At 43.3% G+C, this 23,474-nt stretch overlaps 1 protein-coding gene across 2 annotated transcripts in view; it reads left to right on the top strand.

The window, feature by feature from the left end:
• UMAD1 (UBAP1-MVB12-associated (UMA) domain containing 1) overlaps positions 1-23,474 on the top strand; it is a 140,227-nt gene that overhangs the window by 80,875 nt on the left and 35,878 nt on the right. For both annotated transcript variants that reach the window (XM_019533771.1, XM_019533776.1), the window contains one exon: positions 2,218-2,303. In XM_019533771.1, coding sequence (XP_019389316.1) covers positions 2,218-2,303 — 86 coding nt within the window. The remainder of the gene's footprint in view (positions 1-2,217; positions 2,304-23,474) is intronic.

Genomic DNA, 23,474 nt, shown 5'->3' on the forward strand with positions numbered 1-23,474 from the left:
CCCATGCCCCTTCCTACCCCCCTCCTGCAAACACCACTTTCCCCGCATCACACACCTATCATGTGTGAAGAAAACCAAAAGCACACATCAACACGTATAGGTATTTAGAATATATTTTTTCATAATGATAGAGACACTGGTAGGCTTTAACATTGCAAATATACCAATAAAGCATTACCCAACTGATCGCTGTCTCTCTGTCTCTCTCTGTCTCTGTGGGGGGGCGTGTGTGTGTGTGTAGTGGTCTTTGTTTTAATTGTGGAAGAACATGGATATTGGGGTATTTTTAAAAATGGATTTGGGATGCTGCTGCAGCAGTCCAGCTGGCACAAGGGGTAGTGCCCCCAGGTACCAAATGGCCGGGCTCCAGAAGCTTCTGAGAGCGAGTAGCCCTGAGCTGCTTGCCAGGGCAGCTTTTTGTATGGATGGGGCCAGGACAGGGCAGCACTTTATACTGCTGGGGACAGCAAAGGTGCTGGCCCCAGGCTCTAGCTCCCCCTGGCTGCAGATCTGGGAGGAGCCAGCCAGGGTTATTTTGCCCCAAGTGGCACAATTTGCTCCACAACAAAATGCATGTTGGGGCACGTGCGCTGAGGCAAAAGGTCCTGGCTCAAATTTGCACCACTTCTATTTGAGCTGCTGCAAGCGCACGTGCTTGCATGTGTGGATACGCCCATTGTGTCCTGTCTGGTTTTGATTTAAACTCTTCAGGGACAGTATAACAGAAAAGCAGGGAACACAAGCTCAAGAACAGAATTAATCATTAATGTGTTAACTCTCTAGCTCAAGGGCCACCCCTTGCAGCCTAAGGGGCCACCCATCTCACTGAGCCATTTCAGCTTGTCTGTGCTTGGTGTTAAGGCCTGCTTTCCTGCTTATCCTCAGTGTAGCCTCTGCTTACCACTGCCACTGGCGAGTGTGGCAAGCAAAGATTTGGGGTAGCCAATTCCTTGGTAACTGTGAACAGAAACTAGAGGGCCAGGCAGGGTGTCCATCATAGAGGACAGTCCAATTGTCCTCTGTCCTCTATCGCTATGAAGCCCAACACCTTTATGTCCTCTATTTTTCTCTTGAAGAGAGGACATAAAAGCGTCAGGTTTTGTATCAATAGAGGACAGAATAGCAGAAAACCGGAATTTCCTCTACCGTGGCCACCCTAGCAGCAGGACATAAGAGCATCCCCGCTGTATGAAGCACTAAGAGCTGGAGCTGGAGCTGAAGCTTTTTTATTAATAATTGGGGGTTGTCCAACTGTTAGTAAAATGCAGCCTGGATTAGCAGAGGATTGGCCAGGTGTTCTCAAAATGCAGGTCAGATTCAGTCTATTCCTCTTCCCCCCTCCCCTCCCCCTGCATGAGCTTTGTCTGGGTTCAGTTCCTATTGACTTCCACGTGGCCAGTAGAAAACCTATTGTTCCAGCAGGGAAGAGCTGTGCAAAGATGATAGCCCTTGTTGGATCTGTGAGAGATTTTCAGGTGCCTTTCCACTAGATGTTAAGCCTTCTGCTTCAAATCCAATGCCTCTATCCACACAGAAAGCTGCAAAACAACATAAAAGCAATGCTCCAAAATATGATTACACTGTAAAGGACTGACTGCCTCTGAAATAAACAAGAACTTACACAGTGACACGGATGTCTCTAGTCTCTTAACAGGGTAATCCAATCAGGAAGTAGTCGAACAATAAAACCAGAGAATGATCCAGCTATTTTTTTCTGCCATTGTAAGTTGCTAATTCTGCATCACTCCTACCAATATTACTATTTTTACCTTGTGGTCTGCAAAATCAGCTCAAGTGCACAGTATCTTTGGCTTTATTATGATCTTGTCCACATCTGCTGTAATATCCATCACAACTTCTGGGACAGAAGTAACTGCTCCATGACTTTTCACTGAAATCCTGAGAGGTCTTAGACCTCAGATGCCTACTTTGACTCTTTCAGAGCCTGAAGGCATTTTGGTGTTACTGGAATGGTTCTGCTTGAATATACCCAGCAATCTCAATATTTTCATAGTTTGGGTTAGATTTTCATCTGTTCTCGTGTAATTAATTTATTACCATTGTATTTGTAATTTTTTGGTGCGTGGACTACTTCCCAAATGCATGTATATTCATTTTTTTTCTAATGTGATTTTAGGAGGGCTGTAGAAATGGATTCTGTAGATTTTATGCAAAAAGAAGACCTTACACTAAAACATTTCTTGTTTTGCATGCTAGGTGATGTGTTTGATGAACAAAGAAGAGGATCTAAAGATAAAACTTCATTTACTGAGACAGGAGCTACATACACCAAACCTATGCAGGTAGGAGACGGTTTCCTTAAGTATGTAGAAGCATTTCTTTAAAAAAGAATACAGTATTAAACTGTTGTCATTTGAAATATTTCTAGAAATATAAGCTGGTAAATTTTGCTCTTACTCTGCAGACAATGGTACACGTGTGGCTGGATTGAAATATATAGTGGTTCTGTTGAGAACCAAAGAAAAGTTAATGAGGTAGAGAAATGCAAAAAAAATTCAAACACCTTTTCAATGGTGAAAGCGAATAACATTCTACAAAATGAGAGCTATTGCATTTAAGCCATTCTCTATCAGTCTGAAGTATATGTGGCCCTTATTGTGTTTTATTTAAATTTCAGTGTACTTTATAATACTTATCTTCACAACACCCTTGGGAAGCAGAGAAATAATATTCTGTGCTGAGACAAAGCAACTTGGCCACAGTCAAGCTTCAAGTCTGTGACAGAGTTGGATGTTGCACTAGGTCTCCCACATTCCAAACTCTGAATCTCACCCCTGAACCATTTTCCTCTCTTTTGGAAAAGCCAGCAAAAAAATTCTTGTTTTAACTTTCAAATCTGCTTTCCCATAGTCTTCAAGGCAGTGGATTTGCATGTAGGAAACCCTGAACCTATGCTCAGCTTTCCTAAGAACTTCTTTAGTCCTACTTGAAAGGGCTCACAACTTGGAGCTTTTTCCAAAGGGTCTTCTGCATATTCACACCACTGATGGAGCTCTGACAGTGAAACCTTTCATAGCTGTGTTCAGTGGTGCCTTTCCTGCCACTTTGTCTCTTTCCCCACTGTTTCTGAGCATGACACTTTACCCATCTCAGTTTCTTCCAGCTGGTGCATCTCATAGCTGGTACTGGCTTTTGGCTCAGATACCATGACTTTTACTACTTAGGTTTTATTTCTTACAAATTTTGAAGTTTTAATGCTTAGAATTTCTGTTCTGTAATTTAAAGCTGATGGTGAGTCTGAAGGAGCAGACTTCAAGAAATACAATTCTTGTGTCTTCCTTTGGATATTTATAGAAGATGCCTCACTTTCTTTGTGGGAGGCTTCTGTCCCTCAAAAGGCTGCATATACTGTGCTTTCACCCTGAGGGCTCAGAAGGAGCATAAAAATGGACTCTTAAGTGCTAGTCCTATAAAAAAACTCTGTCAGCCAAGCCTTCCAGATCTAACACACCTGTCAGGTCTGTGAGAAACAGATCAGAGGCTGCCGCAGTGCATCTGGGGAGAGGAAGCAAAAAACTTCCTTTTGTGGCGGAGTTGGGGAAAGGTGTACCGCTTTCTTTCCAAGCTCCAAGAAACCCTTGGTACCCAAGGAGTAGTGGTCAGATTAGCATATCTGAAATTGTAAAGCAGATAAATCTATTAGTGATGTCCACTATGAGCAGAATCAGTCCCTTAGGGGCAAAAAAGGATTAGAGAACAAAAAAGGATACTATCACGAGAATTTATCGTGAGTGTTTTTTTGGTTCCAGCTTCTAGACTCTCTAAACCTACATTGAGCCAGTGTGATCTTGAATATATAAAGAAACAGACACAAGCATTGATTGATGTCATGTAAGGCTCTCTGTTCCACATTTCATCAATAACTGAACATGTTGGTTGTGGTTCAGACCCATGAGTCTGCACAAGCACAATTTATTTCAGATCTGGAAAAAGTGGCAGATACTCAAGAAAGAAAAGAGAACTTGTTTTGGATCCTATATTACTGATTCTTTTCTGCAGAACAGAGAAAAGGTGGAGGAGCATCATGAATCACCATCTAAAACCCCCATGGGCTCTCCTGTTATAATGCTATCAGTTCCTTTTAACCTGGTATACAAGATCACTTGCCTGTCCTTTGTTATCAGGGTCTCATCTGGAATGAAGAAAAGAGTCTGAGCAACCCATCCAACCATAAAGGGCAAGTATGTTGCAAAAGAAATATAGGGGATACATACAAGGGTGGACAGTCCAGAATGGTCTAGCATGGACTTGTATGGAATTGGCACATTGTCCCTACTCCAGCACCGTAGATGATTATGTTCATTCACACCCTTGCCTGTTTGGCACCATTACATACTGCTTATACAGTAGATGCTTGCTAGTAATAATTCAGTGTCCTGGTGCTGTGTTGCTCCTAGGTAGCTGTTGGTGTTATAGGGAGTATTATCTGGCCAACAGCACCCACTTTTTTCTGATATATGAACAATATTCACTCTATTCTTTTTTTTTTTTCAAGTTTATTTAATGTATTCTTAATGGTACTCTGGTTGAGACCATCTGTAATTGTAATAGTGCAGTGTATGTCTATTATTATTACAGTACTATTATTAGATTGTGCAGTTATTCCTACACCACTCTGTACTGATTTATTTTACAGTTTTTTGTGAGTTGAAAAGGATTTTTGGGTTGCATTTACATAGAATGTATTAGAATAGCACAGCAGTATTAATGGAGTTTCCACTAAAAGGTGCATTGTGGCGGGTATCAGCTTGTACATTTTTTTTAAAAAGGGTAAATTGAGGCATTTTAGATAAAAGAAATCAGTTAGTTTGCACTGCTGTTTCTCAGTCACAGTTTTGTTCTGGGAATGAGATTCAGTGGCCTGAATACCTCTATGGACCTGTCACAGAGCCCTTCCAGCTGTGAGAATTGGTGAACTGCATTCAGTCTTCAACCTTTCTATTTTTGTCAGAGGTGGAGCTTCACCAAAATCATCCTCAACTTCTTGACCTTCTTGTCTCATCTTTTGACTTGAGCTAGTTGCAACAGCTTTGGGTCTGTGTAATTCCTCATCAGTTAGCTTATCCATAGCCATAGCAGATGCATGATGCCAGAAGGTGACGCATTCATGGGATCATCAGATTCTTTTGTATCTTCACGTTGCTCTTCTTTTTCCCCAATACAACAAATGTACCTTTCTTGAAGCAGCTGGAAATTGTTTTCAGCTGAGTATCTTGCCATGTCTCAATAGCAAGGTGAATACAAACTGGCAAATTTATATGGTTCAGAACTGTCAATATAACTGTATTAGAGTGCACAGTAGAGCACAGTCATCTCATTTGTGATATTTGATCACTAGGGGTCTACCTAATTCATGATTTTACAGAAACTGTGAAATCTGGAATTGTCCACAAAATCAGCTTAAAAAAATAAAGTAAATGTTTTCGCCCCCTCTCCCCATGGGAGTCAGCAGTACTCGCTGCTGCTGCTGCCCAGTCTTGCAGGCCACCCGGCAGGGAAGGTGCCAGCTCACATGGCAGCAGACAAGATGGTGACCACTCCCTTTTCCCTCCTCCCCCAGCAAAGCCTCTCTGCCAGTCAGTGTCACGGGGTGGGGCTGTGTGATGGGCAGCCAGCAGACAAGATAGCAGGCACCCCCTCATCCCTTCTCCATGCCAGAGCCTCTCTGTCAATCAGCACTGAGGGGTGAAGCCAGCAGAACACATCTGGGAAATGCCATAGAATTTGCTTTTTATACCACAACCAACCTGCATAAATTGTTTCATCTCACTGTGTTTTAAGTAGGTCCTTATTGATCAGTAATTTCCCTTCCTGTTCTTATTGCACCCTGATTCACAAATTGCATCAAAACCATAGGGTAGGGAGTTGGAAACGTTGACCTAAACGTTACGGACAGCCATCTCTTGGAGATATGTAGAGCAGTTATCCACTAAGAAGTATCCTTCATGGCTCTGGATACTAAACTCACAATCTCACTTCCTCAGACAGTCAAAGAACCAGTCATCTGTCATCAAGGCATTTTCTTGATTGTCATCATTGAAGGGAAGCTTAGTAATGCCCTATGGAAAATATCTAAGAGGTTTGGATTTCCCAGTCATGAACAGTGGATGTTTATGACCCTGTGTTTGAACAGAGGAGCTCAGATATTCTCCGCTTTGCAACTGTCATGTCTTCTGGGTTTTCCCTTTTTTCCTTGCATGTCCTTTGTCACAGATAGTCTTATTTTGTATGCAGTGCAGTGAAACATTTTCAGTAATGTGGGAAGTCTTTCATTCTTTCATGGCCTAGATGTTAATTTATTCTCTGACTGTTTTTCTCCAGACTCTCCTGTTTTGCAAATGACGTTGAAGCATTTCTTCCCTCTTTTAAGTCAGCATCACTTGCCTTAAAATCATGCAGTCTAACTGAAGTGACAAGCTAGATCCTTTTTCTTGACTGCAGATCCAAACAGCACTGCTCCCTGTGCACTCTTTTCATTGAATTCTGTAAAGAAGTTTTCATCAACATTAGGAGCTTTTCATGTTTATGAAGACTCTTCTGCAGTCCATTGTGTGGCCCTATATGTGACCTGATGTTAGGAAGGAAGGACATACCCATAGATTACACGAAAGGAATGTAAATACACAATTTGCGAATGTTAAGCAGCAGCTGTTTCTGTTACCAGGTGGATAATACATGGAGAATGTTCCCTGGGGAAATGTTGCTGGTAAGCAGCTGTTGTTCTTTTTAGGTGTTGCTGCAAATGAATATCTGCTATCCTAGCAGTCTTCGCACTCTGAAGTAAGGTTTCCATTGTCTGGTGTGAAGCACTGAGATATGTCTTCAGTGCATGAAGAGAGCTTCTCAGCAGCAGTGGCAATCCCTCATGGTCAAGGATGATCACACCTATGGGTCATGTAAATTTTGTAAATGAGTCCATTGATGGCTAAGAAGGCCAATCCTAGAGCTTCAGCCTTTCTGGGTAATGCCATAGAGGGTGATTAAAGTGAGGGTCAAAGTGCAGATTTCTCTGTCTTGTTCCCTTTGCTTCCGTTTTTGTTTTTGTTCTGCCTCCAGGGTGAGACAGTTTTCCTTAAAGTAAATACCTTCTCTTGCAAGGCATAACCGTGTAGCCCTGTCTTGGGCTAGTTTTCCCCAGTTTGTGGTGTCAGTGTCACACTTAATGCTTGTCTCTTCCAAAGGTAGCACTGGTAATGGCGTTCCAAGTTTTTCAGGTGGTCCCAAGCTTCACAGCCATAGAGAAGAATTGGGATTACCACAGCCTTATATTGTTCAAGTCCTGATTGTTCAAGTCCTGATGCTGTGATCACTGAACACACAATGATTCAGTCTTCTGAAGGTAGAGCTGGCACATCAGATCCTATGCTGCATCTCCTCATCAGTGTTCACCTTCTTTGAGTGGTGGCTGCTGAAGTATGCAGAGTGTTCAACATTGTCCAGCTCCTGTCCGTCAATGAGGATCTTTGCTGGAGGAGTTGTTTGGCCTGGAGCAGGCTGGTGAAGCACTTTTGTTTTTCCAATGTGAAAGGTCAGTCCCAGGTACTGGTATGCTTGACAGAAGCAATTAAGGGCCCTTTTAGGTCTTCCTTCATATGTGCAATGTCAGCACAATCATTGGCGTACTGAAGTTCCACAATAGAGGTCGAAGTAATTTTGTTTTGTCATGGAGGCAGGAAAGGTTGAAAAGGTTCCTGTCCATCCTGTACTCAGTGCCTATGCTGTGTGGGAAATAGTCACAGATAAGTATCTCGATGATCACAGAAAGATGGAAAACAAAATTGGTGTGATCATGCAGCCCTGTTTGATGCCAGTTTGAATGGCAAAGGGCTCCGTAGTAAGGCCACTGCATAGGATGGAGGCAGGTTGTGAAGGAGTCTCAGGATGATGATACATTTCCCTGGGCTGCCAAACTTTGATAAGATCTTCCATAGAGCCTTGCAGTTAACAGAGTCAAAGGCTTAGGTCAAATCAATAAAAGCCCTATACAGTTCCTGATGATGTTCTCAGCATTTTTTCTGGATCTGCCAGGCCTCAAAAATAATGTCCATGGTGCCTCTCAATGGTCTGAGGCTGCACTGAAACTCAGGAAGGATTTCCTTGGCAAGAGGGAGCAGTCAGTTCAGCAGAATTAGAGCCAGGATCTTTCCAGCAATGGAGTGGAGGGCAGTACCTTAACAGTTTCCACAGTCAGATTTATCACCCTTTTTAAAAGTGGTGAAAATATTGGCATTCCTTGGATCAGCAGGAATTTCCTTAGTGTTCCAGATTTTGAGAAACTGTGTTTTGGTCATAGTTTTCGTACCAGTGTAGAAGAATTTCATCTGGTATGCCATCAAGGCCAGATGCTTTGTTGTTTTTCATCTGTCTTATCACCTGGTAGAGTTCTTCAGGGGTTGGTAGACTGGCAAGTACTTCCTTTACTGGATGCTGCAGTATTGATTTGATGGTTTCATCCATCACCATCGATTCTTGGTTCAGGAGCTTTTTGTAGTGCTCCTTCCAACAGTTTTTGATGGGCTTATTGTCTTTGAATTTACTGCCATCTTCAGATCTAAGCAGGGTGAGTCCACAGTAGCTTGGACCATACACAGCCTTGACTGCATTGAAGAAGCTCTGCAGGTTATAATTATCAACAAACTGTTAGATTTCTTCTGCTTTCTCTGTTTTTGATTTTGCAGATCTTCTTCTGGGCTTCAGCTTTAAGCCATCAAAAGGTTCCCTGCTTCTGACTGGTCATAGGATGCTTTTGCCAGTCACAGAAAGCTTTTCTGTTCTGATCAAGGAGGTCTTTAATCTCAGCGTTGTTTTCATCAAACCAGTCTTTGTGGTGTCAAGTGATAAAGCCAGTTCATTTCATGCAAACCTCATGGTTGGTCTCCTTTAGAGCTTGTCAGTTTTTCTTCAGTCCAAAGATTGGTGAGTTTCTTGCTGAGAGATGTTTGTAGCGCTTTGCAGTGTCTAGGTGTCTGAAGGCATTTGATGTTGTACTGTCTGCAGACTGATTTGGGTTGCTTTCAGTGTTTCAGCACAACCCTGGATGTGATTGACCTCACTGAGCAATGATTGGTCCAGCAGCCATTAGCTCCTTTCATAACACATGTAATGTGGATGCCATGCATTATTAGGATGACATAGTCGAGCAGGTGCCATTGTTTTGAGCAGGGATATTACCATGTTGTTTTGTACCTGTCACGTTGTCTGCAGATAGTGTTAGTAATGAAAAAGTCATACTCTGCACACTTCCTGAGTAAGAGGGTGCAGTTGGAATTGGCCTTACCCACTACTTCCTACCCAGTGGTGCCCTTCCACATGTTAAAGTCGCAGCCAAAACTCACATTGACATCTCCAAGGAGGATGCTCTTGTCCTCTTTTGGGATGATAGCCAGGATTTCATCAAGGTCAAAAACTATTCTTTTTATTCTTCCACAGCATCGAGTGTTGGGGCATACACACTGATGATGGTAGCAAACAAATTGTTGGTCAGTTGGAGGCAGAGGGTCATGAGGTACTTGTTAATGCCAACAGGGAATTCAGTCATTCAGCTGACGGTCTGGTTCTTAATGGTGAAATCAGTGCTGTGTGTTCACTTGTCATTTGTAGGTTTCCCTTTCTAGAAAAATGTATAACCACCCCACTCCTCCCTCAGATGGCCTTTATCTGTGTGTCTGGTCTCGTTGAGAGCAGCGATATTGATGTTGTATCATGAGAGTTCTTGCACGACAATAACTTTTATATGTTCAGGTCTGTCACTGTTTGGGTCATCTAGTAGGGTTCATACATTCCAGAATGCGAAGGATAGTTTTGTGTTTCAACCAGAATTTGAGTGATCCCCCTGGAAGTGGCTATCCAGGTAAGGTGGGACAGCTTATATTTGGAACACTTTTTCTAGCCCCCTCCCCATGTGGGGGAGCAGAGGGAATCCTAAAAGGGACTGCTCAATCATGATCACAGTTGCTGAATCACTCTCCTGTCCCATTCCGAGGGTGAAGCAACCAACACGTGAGTGCCACCTGCATGTGGATCCATGACTAGGGACTCCTGGCAATCACTTCGTCTGTTCCTGTCACCACTGCTCCATCACCATAGGACTTTGCAGTGGTTATGGGTATTGATGATTGAATCCAGTGAGAGAAACCTATGTGTGACTTGTTTTATGTGATGAGTCCATTGCACATCGACAACTGCACAGATCTTGGTGGAGGAGAAAACCGTTTCCAGTAGCAAGAAAATCCAAGATGACTGGAGCTACTCTTCCACTATAGTCTTCATCTGCCTTTGCAGCCATTGAGAAGTATGCCTCCTTCCGCCCACTCCATCATTGAGGTCTTTATGTTTGTTGGACTGCTCTTTGTCTGATACCTCACCCTTGACCTTATCACCATGGGTGACTCTACCATGAGTGTAAGAGTCCTGATGGTGTTGCATGGAAACCTCTCCACCCTGTCAAGGTGGCAGTCCGTGGAAAAAAACTTTTACCATTGTATCGGACAGGTTCTTGGAAAAGGAGCTAGTTGTGCCCATGTAAATACTGCAAACAGATCCTGAACAGAGGAACTAAACTTCCCTGGGTGAAAAATGTGAGGATTATGGCAGTGTCTTGCCTACCTGAAGCTGTGGGTTTTTTTATTTTTTGTTTTTTAATTGATGAAATGGCAGCTGTAGTGAAGAGAAGACTTTTTACAGCTCTTTAGGGTCTCTAATGTCCTTGGTTCTTCATCCAAAAATAGAATTATGTCTCTGTTTCTGAACTCTGTACTACAGACAGAAAAAGCAGTATGTTTGCTCCAGCTCATTCAGGGGCAAAAAGAAGAATAAATCACATGAGTTGCTACACAAAGGTTGCTTCTTGCTCTTTCCACACATGCTTACCTCAAAACTCACTTGCCATAGAAAATGCAGTTTGAGTTTAAGGTGATGAAATTACTCGTCTTCCTGATAAAGGGGAAAGGAAAGGGGATATTCTGGACAGAAAAGTATTTGCTTCTATTTGTAGTGTAATAATAGCTATTTGTTAAGCTGTTAAGATATGGTTTCCATTACCATCTTTAGAGGGAAAATGAGAATGTTTGTGATCTTTGGCTGGATTCCTGCAAAATATCTTCCCAGCGGCCTCATTTCTGGAGGACAGTTTGTGGGGAAAAAATGATTGTAAGGGTTTCATTTGATGGCACTTACGCTTTTGCTGAGAGTATCTGCATCTGCTGTCCATGATTGCAAACATCTTCTAGATCTTGAATTTGCCTTCAGAAACATAGATTAAGATAGAGGAATTTCTCTTAGAGGGAGATGGATTATTAATTAATGGGTGAAGTCCTCAAGGGCAGAAAAAGGACATAATACACAGCCAAGTTAATGGGAATGCTCCAACAGACTGTAACAAGATTTGGTAAACAAAAGTTCAGTTATTAGAGGTAAAAGTACCCATCCCCTCGTTGTTCTCAGAGTCACAGATACTAGCAAGCATCATCCATGGCAACATTGACATTAAAATAAAAGAACTTTCAAGGCCTGTGTAAAGGTTAAACAAACTCCAGCACCAGTTTCTGTGCCAGTTTCAGTTATGATGTGATATCTGACAGTTCCAGACCACTTCCAAGATGTCTCCAAAAGGGGTGCATAAAAAGACAACTTACGTCACTTAAATGACAGCTAGCAGACTGTCATGGTTGATATTTGACATATTTACACAGAAGGTACCTTATCCAATTCCACTCCTTTCTTCGTCCCAAGTTGCTCAAACCTATTCTTATTCAGGGAATTTAGAGCTGTAGAAAAGGTACCAAAAGACTTTGGAGGCAAAGGATTTTATTCCAGTTACTTCTCTTTCTCCTTTGAATTTACAGGTTTGGGTCTATATAAGACTTCAGAAAAATCTATCGTTTCATCAAGAACTTCTCTGCCCATATGTTAAACTCATATCCATTATACCTCCTCTTTCAACACTAGACTGTTTTGCAGATGTCTGTCTGAAGCAGTGGTGCTCACCCTTTCTAATCCAGTAGTCCAGTGAATAGGGTGTAGCTAGTCCCTGAGCTGGATCAAGTGTGGAAGGCAAGGTCCATGGGCCAGATCCAGCGCAAGGACTGACCCTACTTGCTGGGTTCATGAATGAGTCCAGTCCCATGTGCTCTGTCCGAAACTGCAAACTGACAACCCTCCCCATGCTATATCTGGGGCCATGCGCGAGCTTTAAGTGCTGGCCTGGTCTGGCACATGGGATCATGATATATAGCCTATGGTATTACCCATAGGTCCAAAATTTAGCAATGGGGAATGGTAACAGTAATTGCCATGGAGCTCCCTGAACTGGAAGAATTAAAATTGCCACCTTCTCTTGCCAGTAAAATTTTCAGACCTCTCGGTAGCCACATGGGCTGGATGACTCAGCTCCATGGGCTGTATCTGGCCCTCAGGCCATACCTTGAGCGCCATTGGTCTAACAAATGTCTATCCTTCAATTATATTGTTACACTAAAAGTATTTTTACTTCCTTCTTACTCCTTTTTGTGTTCTGCTGTGCCCAGAAAGAAGTTACCTGTCACTGGGCAGGGTGGATAAAAATCAACATTTAAAAAAAAAAAATTTTTTTTAATGAATTTTTAATTTAAATCCATTTTTTTTATTTAATCATTTTGTTACGATGCTTTTAAAAAACTCTATATAAAGATAGTTTTAATTTTAAGATATGTTAAAACTCAAAGATATCATCATGGAATAGGAATTATAACTTCTACTTGTATACTATTTGAGACAATATATTCATGTAACCTTTTTAGAAAAGTTTCATAAATAGGTCATAATATATTGGGGCCCAATCTTATGGGGTTCCCAGAAGTTTCTCTATAATAGAGTAGTAAAGATTAAAGAAAACCACTCCACCCAATGGGACTCAGTGCTCAGTCTACAAGATCCCATTAAGCATCTCTGTGATGCTTAGTTCCAGTTTTCTAATTGTGGATTTGTGTCTCTAGAGCTAACATCCTTGTTAACAGCAGTATATGGAGATGAGAGATAACAGACTTGATTACCTACCCATCAGTCCTTGCAGTTTCTCTGCAAGTTTGTGTGCCCAGAGGCAAGCCCTTACCTTTCTCTAAAAGTGCAAAATTTCAAGAAGTTAAATGAATAAAGAATATCAAACAACATGAATGCACTTTTTGTAGAAAGCAGGGATTAAATCAAGGCTTCCTGACCAGTGATTTAAATCGATTTGATTTAAATCGAAACCATCCTATCACTAGAGTTCTTTGGGATGGATTCCACATATTCACACTCAACTTTCTTTTAATTTACTTGAGAATAAGATGGCCTGGCAATGGTAGAATCACATTATCATGTTGGATAGTGAAGTTTGAAGGTTTACAGCCTGTAGACTAGAACATCAATGGCCCATATGCCAAGGATTCAATCTCCAGAGCTGAAGGTGAGAGCTGTAAAACTTCCTCTGCAAATTTGGCATTCACACAGTGGACTTGCCTGCTCTTCATCTTAAAGAGAATAATCTTGCTAGTAATCAGATGGAGGTATGGCTAAGATTCCCATATTGATTCTGAAAACAGAACAGGAAAGTGTAAAAAGGAATCTCTGAAAGTGCTATGGAGGTTTGTCCTGTATTGGCCCTTGCATTTATACAGGCAGCCCGCACTTAATGCAGTTTCGCTATAGCGCCATGTTACTACATACCTGTTTTCAGTTAGCGTTTTGTTATAACACTCAGTGCAGGGCTGCAGAGAAGTAGCAACAGAGATGTCAGCGAGTGAAGAGGTGAGTGATAGCCAGTGGGGCTCAGGGCAGGGCAGCAGGAAAGTGGGGTTTGCTCCTGCATGTGGTGCTGGAATTGGTGTGAAGGAGTGGCAGTGGTGAAAAGTGGGGAAGGGGGATGCATGACCGCAGAGTCTGGGCTGGTGCCCACGACCAGGGCCAGAAGGACCCAGAGCGGGGCAGCAGGAGCCTGTGGCCAGCGGGCAGGTGAGGAAGAGTGGCAGCAAGAAGGGGCAGGTGGGCAGATGGTGGGAGCATGGGGCTTGGGGTCCCAGGACATGTGCATGTTGTCCCCTACCCCAGGCCACACTGGGGCCAAGCCTGCAGAGCTCCTCCCGTCCCCAGGCTGCAGTCCCCCTGCCCCTGGGCTGCAGCCCATGCCGTGCTCCAGTCACTCGCACACTAGCGGGGCATGGACACAATCCTGAGCCTGCAGCAGTCTGGCAGCAGCAGATAGTCCCAGTGCCAGGTGCCTTGGAGGGAGCCCCCGCTGGGCTGAGCAGAGCATGGGTACTGGTGGGTGGGTGGCCCCACTGCCTCCCACATGCCAGCTGGATCCCTGCTGCCTTCTCGCTGTAAATCCCTGACTGGCAGGGCCCGGGACAGGGTAGCAGGAGTGTGGGGTCTGGGCCAACAGGTTGTGCAGAACCAATTATATTTATTTACATTACACCCTATGGAGAAATGGGTTTCACATAATGCTGTTTTGCTTAGCACTTGGTTTTTCCAGAACCAATTAAAAGTGCTAAGCCGGGTTGCCTGTATTCATAGAACAGGACCCTATGGACTGTGGGCCATGTCTAGTTTGCAAAGCCAGGACATTTGTAGTGACTTGGCAGCAGATCAGCACTACAAGGGAGTGGGGAGAGAAGTGGCAATGGCATTGGATGGGGAGAGGGGTTAGCAGTGGCTGGGAGGGAAGGAGCAGCCCATCTTTGGACGTAGCTCCATTGAAGTGGCTCACCATTCTTAAGGGCTGTTGTCTGTACCCTAAAACAAAGGGCAATAATGTCTGCTAACTACATTTTGTGCTTTTGAAGTAAGCAAGCATTAATGGTTCACTACAGTGACATGAAAGTTAATAAGTTACATGGAAATGTTAAAAAAAAAAATCACATTTTTCTAAAAATGCCTATTGGCTGATAATGAAATGCCAGTATTCCCAGAGCCTGATGAAGGGTGTTTGAGCCTGAAACCAAATACATCCCTGAGGTCTTAACACAAGCATTCATTTCCATGACTACCGTCATAAAAAGCAAGCTGTAAATATGTTGGTGTAATTAATTATTATGCATCTTTTTAAAGTTATGCCTTGAAAAATATATGGATGAACCAGAATATGAAAGTAAACTATTCCTCAGTCACATGTAATGCGTTGGCATGACAAGAGGGGATTTTTTAAAAGTTGCACATGGTATGAGCTCAAACACTTTCAGTTTGTGCCATTATTGATGGCATTTTCCGAATGTGCATGACTTATTATACATAGTCACATAATTTTAGATATATGCAGTGTCTGAGTGAAATGTTTGCCCTCTTTTTTTGGCTTAACTTTATGCATAGTGTTGAGAAACTTTCTAGTTTAGCCTTGGATCTCTTCCTCCCCGCCATCTTCTTTTTATATGCCATCCTGACATTTATTACCACTAAGGCCTTGGTTTTAATTATTTCTTGGTATCTCAGAGGCCTGCATGATGTTTTTGTTGCTCTTTAAATAGCGTGTGACATTGAGTTAAGTCTGTAGGTTTTTAAAATTTGGATCCAAAACTGCTTGATACAGGAATCTTTAATTTATCACAACTAATGAGCATAGTTCAGTTTATAATAATTGTGGCAGGCCTGTGCCCCACTCACCGCACCTCCGGGTTCCAGGTTTGCATGTGGTTTCATCCTGCTTTCTGAAGCTGGAAGCGAGGCTGTGGGGTGGTCTGGCTCCTCAAAGCACCTGGAATAAGAGGAGCCAGCCAGACACACACTAGGGGGAGCAGGAAGGAGAGAGCACTGGCAGCGCCTCTGGACACCTTTCCCACAGCTGGCATGAGCCAGCAGAGCTGCAGATTGACGGGCTGCTGGGCAGCTCAGCAGCTTCAACTGTGACAGGGGCTTCTCCACTGCATTTGAGCTCTCAGCTTTTAAAGGTATGGAGTCCACCCAAACTGGATGTGACCCACAGGTACGCACAGGGTGGCTGGGGCAGGACAGAGACATCCCAGGACTCACTGACCAGTCCTGCCTGGGAAGCAAGCCCAGCAGGGAGCCAGGGCTCGGAAGTCACTACACCATAACGCCTTCAGGCCCTGAAACCCAAGAGCAGGCAATGCCAGGACTGTAGGAGAAGCAAGAGCGTGGGAAGTCATCCTATAGGGTGCTATCAGATGTGGCCAGGAGCCAGCCAATCCAGAGCCCAGTACTCTTGGGGTCACCGCCCTGAAGCAGAAGTTACACGATGGGCACACAGTATACCCTATGCGTAGGGGAGGGCACCGAGGAAGAGGTGTCCAATGCAGCGAGCATCATTGCCCTGATAGCATGCACCCCAGTGAGAAGTTCTGTTTGAGTATTGATAAGTTGTTCCTTTTCTGATTGGAAACACTGGTACCACCCAGGATCATCCCTGGGTGGGGAGTGAATCAGGGCAACCGCCCCAGGCCCCTGCTTTGGGGGGGGCCTGCAGAGCTGGGCAGAGAGGCCACGGTTGCAGTTCAGTCCATCTGCCTGCCCAGTGGATTGGACGGCTCTTTGCCTGTTCCAGCCAGAAGTTCCGGCCACCACCCGTCCCACCACATCCAGTGTGCCAGGGCTTTCGCTCCCTGGCGTAAGTGGGATGGGGAAGGGGGCCCCACACTGACTGCTTTGCCTTGGGCCCCACACTCTGCTGGGATCATCTCTGGTACCACCAGTTGGGTAAACGGGGTGGAGATGAACTGCCCAGGAGTGGATAGTGCCCTGCAGCGCATCCAGATTGCGCTGAGACCCAAGCCAGACACCCGAGTGGAAAGGGTAAAGGGGGAGGTAAGGTGTCCCACAGAAGAAACACCAGCCAAGGCACCCAGAGTTTGGGAGACACTGTACAACATCCTCTGGTGGAACCTCAAATAACACCAAGTCGTGGCGGGCGAGTGGAGCTGGTGCAACACACTAAAACAAGAGCACAGCAGGCCAGCAATGACCTGGTGAGTGCAGCCTGCCACAGCTTGATACAGGAATCTTTAGTTTGTCATAACTAATGAGTATAGTTTAGTTTATAATAATGAGCAACTAAGAACCGATTAGTTGGAGAGGGAGCAAAAGCTGCTAGAAAACAGCTATATGGAGGTTAGACAACAAATCATGAGTGCCAGGTTTGAAGGCATAGGAAAATACTATTTTTGAGATTCTTTTCAATGAGTGCTAGGGCCTCTCTACACGTGCAGATAAAGGTGCAATGGAATCTAAGTTGCAATTGTGGGATTGTGCATTAGATCCCATTGCACTTTATTGCTGGTTCGGTGTAGTGCGGGGGCTGGCATCATGATCCTTCTGCATTGGCTTCTGCGTCTATGAGCTCCGCAGCTGACAGAGCTTGTAGTGCTCTGAGCTTGAGCTTCATCGGCTTCAGGGCTAGCAGTAGGGAACTGTGGGGAGAACTCTGCCACCGCTGTGAGCTTCATGAGGTGTGGACCTTGCATCAGGGAAAACACTGCCCCTCCTGTGAGCTCTGCAGCTGACAAGGCTCACAGAGGCAGCAGCATTCCCAATGCTGCCACCACTAAAACCTCTGAACTTTATGAGGCTCATGGGGGACACACATGAATGGCAAGAGGCATGATTATGGAACCGCACGTTAGATTATATCATGCCTTATTATTGGTGCAGAGGGAGCCCAGGATCATGATGCAGGCCTCTAAGATACCAAGAAATAATTAAGATTAAAGCCTTAATGTCAGGGTGGCATACGACAGGGGTTTTCAACCTTTTTTGAGCAGTGTACCCCCAGTGGCCAGTCCAAGAGTGGAGGGGGAAGCCTGGCTTGGCAGGGGAGGGGAGAGGGAGTGGCAGCAGCTGCACACCTAGCAACAGCGTGGGGTGGTGGATGGCGGTGATGGTGCCCACATGCAAGCTTCTCCCCCTGTGGCTGGTGCACACGCTGCTGCCCTCACCCCACCCTGGCTCTGCTCCTGTGAGGAAGTGGTGCTTCGTCCCCACCTGCGCAGACCCCCTGGGACCTTTAAAATACAATGATTCTGAGCTCCAGTGGCTGCAAGCCCCACAGCTGATGGGGCTTGCAGCAGGGGCAGTGTTCCCCGCACGGGGGAAAATAGTGATTAAAAAAATTAAAGTTGGTAGGGCTCTCTGTAACTTGTTATTTTAATAAGAGAAAATCTGAAGAGTATGATTCTTGGACCTCCTATGGCCTCTTCCAGTAACTTGTCTTTTTTGCCATTCCTTTTCACTTGGGTATACAGTAGGGCCAATTATTTCCAAAATATTACTTGCTTGCTTCCATACTGTCTTTATGAAACACAGATTTTGTAGTTCACCTATAAAATAGTGTTAGGAAATACTGAAATTTTATCATTTTTTCATGGAGTTTCAGTTTGTAAGCTTTGCACTTTTTAACACAATTTTCAGTTATCCTGTTTTGATCTAGTTTAACTGAGATTTTAAAATTAGGGTTATACTGAATCCCAGCATTAGGGGATCAGCACTGTTATACTACTTAGAGGTATTAATAATATTTGGGAGCCTCGGTAACACCCTCTAGTAACATTGCTTAGTTTACTGTTTCCTTGGCAAAGAAAATTAGTAAATGTATATTTGTCCTCCCCTGTGACAGCTGAATTACATGGTGTATATGTTGAGACAGTTATAAAATATTATTTGACAGATGGTATGGTTGTGTTTTAGGATTTATAAAGATTATCATCTGTCTGGTGTTCAGGACACCCTGGGGTTAAATTGATACAAGAAACAAAAGAAGATATTTATAGTAATAACTTCAGTGCTTCATAGCTCCGTACTGTCATCTTGTAAAGCAGCTCATGTCTTATTTGATATCACACTTCTTGTTGATGACCTGACACACCCCCTTGAGCCAACAGATGTCAGCAGATTTGATGGGCAGAATCTGAGGTCCTAGTAATTGAAGGTACCAAAAACTAAGAGCCATATTTGGACTATAGATGAAAGGAATTTTTAATATTAATTTTCATGCTGTTTGTTCTTGTCTTCCCCCTTCATTGGCTTCATTCACCCCTTAAGTATTTAGTGGCTACTCCCCTGTGTATGAAGAATTTTTTGTACATTTTAAAGGGGGGAATAAAAATCCCTTAAGGGAGTGCTTAATCCCTCGTTATCCAATTTATATGTTGTTGTTATAGCCATTTATAATTATATACCTTTCTATGGCACTTATCATGATAGCCATAGTTAGGTACTGCAATTCATGCAGAACACTATGTTAGGAGTCAGTGGAATTTCTTTGAGATTTGGATGGCGTAAACTGTGGAAGCGGCAGGGAAAGAGAGTCTCCCTGATCTGGAGCAAATGTAAAATCTGTCTGTAATTTTGTGAGGTCCAGTGTTGGTAATGCAATATGCAGCATGTTGAAGTAAGTATATAATTACAATTGGAAAATTTTTGTAAAACCAAGCAATATAATACAAACCATATTTAACTGATCCTTTTAAGTCAATTTGAGACCTTTCCAGAATTCTGCAGCTGATGTGAATAGTGATTATTCAGGCATCATATTTGGAAGTAAGCCATTGATTGAAGTAGGGCTGGATATCGTGAAACGCAAGAAAAAAGGGAAAAAATGAACTTTTGGTAATAATGTCCCTTTTACTTGGATATTAGTGGTATTATCACATACTACTAATGCTGTTGGGGTTTTGACATTTTTGAGCTGGTCACTTTTTAATAATTTGTTTAGAGACTGAACTTTTCTGGCATATTTCCTCCTATGTTTGTTTTTAGTAGTGAATTATGCCAGGGCTGTCAGCTTGCCTAAATGATAACAAAGCCTGGCTGTCTCATATATCTGTTTTGTTTTTTACAAGTTAGTTGGGGGGTGGGGGACAAGGAAAATTATTTGTAGGATATGAGTGTATCTAGATTCACTCGCTCAACTCTTAGCTTGCCTTTTGAAAGCTCTGCTATATTCACTACTTTAGTGGTTAAAAAGCTTAAGATGGGAGTCAGTCCTATACTAGATTTGCTGTATGGTTTAAATCCAGTACATCTGCTTTGGGGAAATATGTTCATTATCTCATGAATGCTCTCTGATACCTTTTGTTCATGCTTGTTTTGCTCCATTTTGTCAATTATAATGGCTTATTTCCTGTCAACCATAAAAACATAATTAATATACTGAAAATGGTAGATAATAGTGCTGCTTAGACTCTGTTGGATAAAAGAATAAGCGTAGATTGGAATTCTAGTTATGGTGTTGCTGGATTATTTCTCATATGCCATGTTCATTTTGAGTGCTCCTTTTTGACCCACAAAGCCCTTAAAATGAGTCCCCATTGTCCCTCTGCTTTGGCTAGTTCTTTCAATTCAAAATACATGCTGAAGTTATCTGTTATTAGAAGAGATTGAAATGGGCCTGTCTATAGTGACCCAGCAAGCTGGTACTTCTCTTCAGATGCTACCAATTTGTGAAACAGAATTTACATTTTGATTTTACAGTTATTGTATAATCACTTCAAGCTGTTGCAAGTTGGAGTGTCGCTGTTTCCTTAAGTGTATGCATTGTGGTTTACACCAGCTCAGAATATGGTCTGCTGTCATTCCTTTATGATTGTGAGAATAGTAGTTAAATATGAAGTGAATCCAAGTCAGCCTAGTAATGTGTGCCTTGTTCTGTAGAGAACCTACTGCTGTAGCTTTGAAGGGTAAAAGCTGACCCTGTTAATCTTGTTAGGTTATTAAAAATGAAGACCTATGATAATTTTAATATTGTTATTGTTCTCTTTCACTGCTGAATAAACTATGCAAGAGGGATGTTCATACTATGAAGATCTATGCAATCTACTGGGATGTGGGGTAGGGCTGCATTTTGCAAGAGTACCACAATTTATTTTTCCAGCCTGACACGGTTATGCAGCTGCTTATCACACTGAGTGACAGTTGTTTCAGTCACTTAGCAACCTGTCTCTGCAACTTCCTGTGTAGTGTCCGCTACATCTAAGGGAAGCAGCATCTTCTGAGGCAGGAATATTAAATTCACCTGGGTTCTGGGTCAGATGTGGACTGCAGAGCTTGTTTTGTTTTCCCTTTCACATCTGGAATGGCAACCAGCAGCCCTGGTCCTGTCTTCTACTTAATACATTAGATGGTAAGCACCCTTACTTTGCAACTAATCCAGTTTTGCTGTTCCTGATAAGGCCTTCAAAATGTATAGACTCTCCTTAAAAACTTTTAGTGTCATCACATTTTGATGATTTTGGGGTGAAATGAACACACCAGAGGGTAGGGAACGGATCCAGGCAGATCTGGACAGGTTGGAAAAATGGGCAGAACGAAATAGGATGCAGTTCAACAAAGACAAGTGCAAAGTGCTGCACCTGGGCAAAAAGAACCACTGTCACTTACAGGCTGGGGAATGACCTTCTCAGCAGCACAGCAGCAGAAAGGGATCCTGGAGTCATAATTGAGTCCAAGATGAACATGAGTCGTCAATGTGACCAGGTGATAACAAGGCTAACTACACTTTATCATGCATTAGCAGGTGCATGATGAACAGGGCCAGGGAGGTGATGCTTCCCCTCTCTGCGGCACTGGTCAGGCCACAGGTGGAGTACTGCGTCCCGTTTTGGGTATCGCACTTCAAGAGGGATGCGGAGAATCTTGAGGGTTCAGAGGAGGGCCACACATATGGACAGAGGCCTGCAGGCAAGACCTTATGAGGAGAGACTGAGGGACCTAGATCTCTTCAGCCTGTGCAAGAGAAGGCTGAGAGGTGATCTTGTGGCTGCCTATAAATTTATCTGGGGAGGGCAGCAGGGAATAGGAGATGCTCTGTTTACTAGGGCACCCCCTGGAGTAACTGGGAACACTGGCCACAAATTGACAGAGAGCAGATTTAGGTTGGACATCAGGAAGAACTTCTTTACAGTAAGGTTGCTAGAATCTGGAATGGGCTTCCAAAGGAGGTGGTGCTCTCCTTTACCTTGGGGGTCTTCAAGAGGAGACTAGGCAAGCACCTAGCTGGGGTCATCTAACCCCAGGGCTTTTTCCTGCCCAGGACAGGGGGTCAGGCTCAGTGACCTCCTGAGGTCCCTTCCGACCATATCATCCATGAATCTATGTTCTAATACAACATTATGTAGCATAAAATGGCATCAGTGTAGAACTAATAAAGATGCAACCTTAAAGAAAGATTAAGCAGATTCTCAGTTTTTGCTTGGACTGGCAGCAAAAGGAAGAAGTACTGCCACATGAGGAGAAAAGTGTAAGTATACGCTGCCCAAGTCTAATTCCAAAGCATTCATGCAGTGCTGGTAAGCCAGGAGTACGTGTTTTCTGCTCAGAACTCCAGGTAATATGTTGCTTCTATAGCTTTACCAACAAAGGCATTTATAAACTTGCTCGGGGGAGAGCACTTTAATTGGAGCAGCTCCAAGAGGCACACTAATTAAAAGCACCCGGAGCGTCTTGTGTATCAACATCCTCGTGCTGAAAAATGATGGTGGGGTGCTTTAAACTGAAGTTTGTCACACAAGCTTTAGTTTAAAGCACCACCACCACCATTTTCCAGCACGAGAACATGTGATGCTGGAGTCCACTGGAGCACAGTAATTGCGATGCTCCAGCAGACTCAATTAATTGATTAATAGAGTCTACTCCAACACACTGTAAATACAGTTCACCAGAGCAGCCTCCCTGCACGTGTATAAGAGCCCAAAAGGTCGACATGACCATGCGTGTATTGACTTGGCTTTATCAGTATGAAGTATATAAAAACCCAGTCAAATTCTGAGTCTTCTCTATTTTGTAAACCAGTTTGCATTGTGTGGAAGTTCCTTCATTTTGATCTGTTCACTTGTTATATGTATTATTATAAGAAAGAACAAAATCGGTTCTCATTTTTTTGTTTTAATTCCATAGTTTAAATATTAAGAATTGAATGTAATGCACTTTTAGCTTTTTTAGTTGCATTTGGATTTTTTGAGAGCATAAACACCGATGCCCTAAGTAAAAAGGATGATTGGCTTGTCTTTACAGCTTATATTCCAAATACAGTAGACTTAGAGAGATACCTTAGGGTGAGCAGACGTACCTACCTTTTGAGAGAAGCTTCCTTTTGTTGTGATCCACTGTTCCTTAATTATTTTCAAAATCACCATATTGTTACTGCTTTGCCTTCCAAACTGAAACTAATTCCTATGAATGACCCTGGCTTTACATTGTATAAGTACAAAATCGTTTTTTTGTTGATCTGTTTGCTGAAGATGCAATGCGTTCTCCCATACTTCACTTATGCAGGGTAGGAGGGAAATACAAGAGGTTTCCACCTGGCTGATCTCAGCATGTGTGAAGAGGTTGACGTTGCGTCTTCGCGGGAGCCTGACGGCCCCAGCTGCAAGTTATCTGAGAAGATCACCACATTGTGGAGGAAACTCCTAGTGCATCCAAAGCCAGCTTTATTAACTCTACAGCTTTATTAACTCACCAATGCGATGCTGCGGCTAGTAAAGCGACCAAAA

The sequence above is a fragment of the Crocodylus porosus genome, unplaced genomic scaffold (genome assembly GCF_001723895.1).
Source record: "Crocodylus porosus isolate Cpor-Errol unplaced genomic scaffold, CroPor_comp1, whole genome shotgun sequence".
Taxonomy (NCBI): Eukaryota; Metazoa; Chordata; order Crocodylia; family Crocodylidae; genus Crocodylus; species Crocodylus porosus.